At 33.0% G+C, this 4,650-nt stretch overlaps 1 protein-coding gene and 1 long non-coding RNA gene across 2 annotated transcripts; both read right to left on the bottom strand.

Annotated features, from left to right (window-relative positions):
- Window positions 1-1,060: 1,060 nt before the first annotated feature.
- Window positions 1,061-2,151, bottom strand: LOC105450908 (elongator complex protein 6). Its single transcript, XM_011691029.1, has 2 exons — window positions 2,035-2,151; window positions 1,061-1,967 (listed from the first exon to the last, which is right to left on the bottom strand). The coding sequence occupies exon 2, from the start codon at window positions 1,956-1,958 to the stop codon at window positions 1,134-1,136; it is 825 nt and encodes a 274-aa protein (XP_011689331.1). The 5' UTR covers window positions 1,959-1,967; window positions 2,035-2,151; the 3' UTR covers window positions 1,061-1,133.
- Window positions 2,152-3,670: 1,519 nt separating this feature from the next.
- Window positions 3,671-4,020, bottom strand: LOC105450907. Its single transcript, XR_974508.1, has 2 exons — window positions 3,866-4,020; window positions 3,671-3,786 (listed from the first exon to the last, which is right to left on the bottom strand). It is a non-coding gene; the product is annotated as an uncharacterized LOC105450907 (long non-coding RNA).
- Window positions 4,021-4,650: the final 630 nt, after the last annotated feature.

The following is a 4,650-nucleotide window of genomic DNA, read 5'->3' as shown; positions in this document are numbered from 1 at the left end:
TGGTTTTATTTCGGTGTTATTTTGATGGTTTTTTTAGGGCGTTAATCCTCAATTGAGTGTAACCTTCAATTGATGATCCGAAATCACACCCAAATTTGAGCGTCCTTTTTAAGTGTTAACACCCAAATTTGAGCGTTTTTTTTAGTGTTGAACACTCAAAGTTGAGAGTTTTTTTTCGTAAGGGGTTACCGTTACTAAAAAAGTAATGATAGGATTCGTTACTTTTCCGTCACTTTTTTAATGCTGAAACAAGATCAATCTAAATAATTTAAGACGCAATTTTTTTGTTTTAATATTAATAAAAGCAATACAACAATAACACTAAATCGATATATAAAAATACAACTAGAAAAATGAAGACCTTTTCGATATGAGCTAGAGCTTCCAGCTTTGTGCTTAATATTTTGAAATAATTTTATATCCAATTTTACAAACTACACGCCAATTAAATTTTTGATCTTAAAACGCAATTCAGCTGATATTTTTCACAATACATTTTTTAAAGTATTTTAAGATACATATATAACGTAAAAATCTTATTTAACTACTTATTTAATTTATTAATTGACTTATGGCATTCTTAAGATGTCATAAACCAATTCCAGAGTCATATTAATATTTTAAGACATTATTTAAAACAGTCTTAAAATAAGAGTAAACTATGTAAATATTAACTATAAAAACTAAAGATTAAATATACATATAAAAATAATTTTGTTATAAATGTAAAAAGTTCAAAATACAAAAAGTAACGATAAAAGTAACTGTATAATTTGTTACCGTTACTGAAAAAATGTAACTATACGTTACCGTTACAGTCCCGCAGGTCCCACCAAAAAAATAAAATAACGTTGCCAATCCGTTACTAAAAAAAGTAACTGTAACGGTAACGCCGTTACAAGTAACGAGTTATTTCCAATCCCTAATAATAAATGTAATAATATCCTTACATATTTTGTACCGAAAGGAATCTTCACGAGGTACAGAGAATAATACGTATGTTTAAAATCAAAGTAGAAAAAATAGAAAATTCTAATTTTTTTATTTTAATGTACAGTAAATACAAATACATCAGGAATTACATAAAAAACGATTATAAAAAAACTGAATATGACAACGTAAAGTTATAATTATCATAGACCAAATATTGTACCAGGTGCACAAATCTTTATTTGCCAATCCGACAATTTAAACAGATGTACTGTTTTCTCCACCCAATGATATTTAGACCTAATGGAATTTGTCTTCCAATGAACAATTAGTTTACCGGATGCATCGCTGGAGTGTCCTGTCTTAAATGGTTGTGTTGTAACACAAAGATGTGCCATATGTTTTAAGGCGTTAGCAACTATATCTGCATTCGAAGTTTGCAGATTTTCCTGATATACGTGTGTAAAAATACAAAGTTGCGATAATGGATACAAAGATATAAACGATCTTAAGTATCTCATAAAATACATAGTATCACGTACACTAAGACCAAGATCAAGGAGATGGTTTATATCGTCGATAATAAGGATAACAGATTTAGCAAATCTTGTTGCTTCGTCATGCTTCTCTTTAACGCATGCAAACAATTTATGTGCTATATCTACATGTTCTGTAGAAATGACATCTGGAATTATTGTTTCCGTTCTATTTGTAAAATCCTTGCACATATCAGTGATATTGCTGGCTATAATTTTCATTGGCTCAACAACAGTAACCTGACCCTTTTCTTTTAGATTAAAAAGATTGTAGCCAAGTCTCATGCCAATGTTATGATAGTGACCAAAAGTATTATGACAAAGAACGAGGCAAACAGCAGCATCCATCCTTTTTAATGCATCTGATAAAATGGCATTCACCAAGAAATTTGCGTTGGTACCATGTTGCTCTTCAATTAAGATCATTTTACCATCCATGTTTACCCTATCAAGTCCAAGAATATTGCACACCGCTGCCATTGGGCTAGCCATAATAACTAACTGAAAAGTAAAAGCGCATTATTATTATTATGTTTGATAGAAAACAATATATTCACACATTACTAACGTGACAAATCAGAGTTATATGTCTGAAACGCCTTCTATGTTTTCATAACCTATAAAATGAATGATCGTGTCAAACAGACATAACCTAGATGTCCTAGACCACCTAGCCAAAGAAGCCGGGAGCATGGTAGAAATACAAGGGTATGCTCTTGCGCATGGTAAAGCCAGACAACCAATGAGAATTGCAGCTTGACTACGTCATTATTACGTGGCAAATTCAAACGCTTAAAGATGAAATAAATGATTATAGTAGCGTCGATACATTAAAGAATAAGCGAAACGATTTCACGAGAATGATAAGTAATAAATATTATTGTGTCACATCAGTTTATATATTCCACACATGTAATTTTTGTAAAACAAACAAATGTATTATGTAAGTGAATGAAATTAAGTTAAATAAACTGAAATGAAAGAAATAATGAAATTACAGCACCTGAAAAATTATGAAAGTTTTTGGAAAGGAAAAAAAAACCGTAGTCATATAAAATTATATGTAGAAATTTAATTTAATTATTTACGAATTTAGACACTTTCTTCTTGTTTCTTCTAGTTCTATTTTATAACAATATTTTGCGGTTAATTTCTCGTACTCGAATGTACGTTCGCGTCCTTACCAGGCATAAAATTACCTCTGTAAAATGTTAATACAAACTATATACAATAATTGTTTTCGAGAGAACATACAAAATTTAAACAAGCATGTGCGCCCGCAATACCAAACGTCCAATAAGCGTCCGTCGTCTGGCCGTCTGGCAGCCATTTTATATTTCGAAAAATTACGCATTAGGAAGTAAGGAAATATACTTTCTAATGCGTAATTTTTTGAGAATAAAGCTCCAGCAGACTCGAAAAGTAGATTTAGTACGGACACACACTACAAATTGTGCAGAAATCTTGATTTTGCTATGTTATTTGGATCCACTTCTTTAGAGGGCGATAGTGCGCGAGGGCATTTTTGAAACCGACATCAGAATCTGAGCCGGTTCCGGCTGATGTCGGCAGTCGCGGTCGGGCTCAGTCGGGCTTCTCCGTCCGTCGCGGAACGTGCGCTGCAGATTGTGAAGAAGTGGATGGAGACACGGGGAAGTGAACGGCCCGAGGTTGAGGTATCCCAGATGTCGCAGCGGAGGAAGAGGTGGAATTTGAGATGAGCCCGCGCTTTGAGTTAATAACATCCCATGGAAGAAGATGGAAAGGAAGAGTGAAGGAGAAGATTGTTTTATTATTATTTTTTTATTTTTTTTTATTTTATGTTAACATTTTATTATTTTCTTTGGGTATTTCATATTCAATTTTATGTCAAGCTTATACTGTCAGATCATATAATTATAAGTTTATTTTACATTTATAAGTGAATTGTGAGATTAAGGTACTCGAAGTAATTTATTTAACAGAGCAACGATGACAAAGCATTTGAGTTGATTATATGTCAGATTCTATATTTTAATATATTTTGTATTTTATATGAATGAATGAACGTGTGTGTGTGAAATAAACAAATAACATATAAGGAATGGAATAATTCGTTCCTATAATTAAAGAAAACCTTCACCTGGATGCGAAAATAATAATTAAATATTTGAAATATAAATAAAAGTGATGACAATTCGGGCGGCCAATGTATTAAAATAAAGTTGATCCATGCAGTAGCGTTTATTTGAGTTATAATTTAAAAATACTTAGTTATTTCATAGCTAGAAATCAAAAAATGTTCCGAAGGAAAGTTCAGATTCACAAGTCACGTGATTACCTGTAACAGAAAAATGCGAGATTAATTTATGATTGTAAACCATGAATTTTATTTTATTTATGTGCAAAAATCAGCGTACATAGTTGTTTTGAAGTTTTTTATTAGCGAAGGCGATATCATCCGACCACTGGATAAAGCGATCGTCACGTGATTACCTGCAACAAAGAAACAGTACGTTATTTTGGAAATGTAATCCATAAAATATTATTATTTTAGTTAATTTAAAAGATATACCAAGCGGCGAGAGGCTCCGAGCCAAAGTTGTCATCACACCTATAAACAGAAAGTCAAAGAGTTAAATTACTGCGAAAAATAAGTTAATTTTGAATAGTTTGTATCCGTCTGCACTGTTGCAGCCGTCAACATCCCATGTCACGACTGAGGAGACGTCAGCAGAGAGGGCGGTGCAAGCTTTGGAGGTGGTCCGCAGGTGAATGGAGGATAAAAAAGAAAAGAAATACCACCCGACAGCAATTCCAGAGGTCGCAGCGGAGGAAGAGGTCGAGCCGAACAGCTCGAGGTTCGAGCCGGTGACCCATGGAGGACTGGAGAGAGTATATCGGTGGTGGGGGTAAGAAATTTGTAATCGGAAATGACATCACCAGTCAACCGTCTAACGCACTATTTAGCCGCAAACGGCGCTATAGTAGAAGCTTTTGATTGGCTTTTGATCGAGCATGAAACTATGGAAGACTTATTATTTCACATATTAAGAGGTTACGTGACTCTCGAGTGAGGTTGTTATAATTATATTGAGGCTATTATATTATATAAATATATTTCTATATATATAATTAAAAAATGGTTAGCTGTATTTTGTGTGGTTTTCCTAAAGCAAAAAATTGTGGAGTTACTTTTCATATG

The sequence above is a fragment of the Wasmannia auropunctata genome, unplaced genomic scaffold (genome assembly GCF_000956235.1).
Source record: "Wasmannia auropunctata unplaced genomic scaffold, wasmannia.A_1.0 LD336053.1, whole genome shotgun sequence".
Lineage (NCBI taxonomy): Eukaryota > Metazoa > Arthropoda > Insecta > Hymenoptera > Formicidae > Wasmannia > Wasmannia auropunctata.
The sequence above is the reverse complement of the archived record's forward strand: the minus strand, read 5'-3'. Positions and strand labels throughout refer to the sequence as shown.

Excerpts from the sequence above, each read along its gene's own strand:
- LOC105450908 (XM_011691029.1), bottom strand. The coding sequence starts at position 1,958 with ATGGCTAGCCCAATGGCAGCGGTGTGCAATATTCTTGGACTTGATAGG.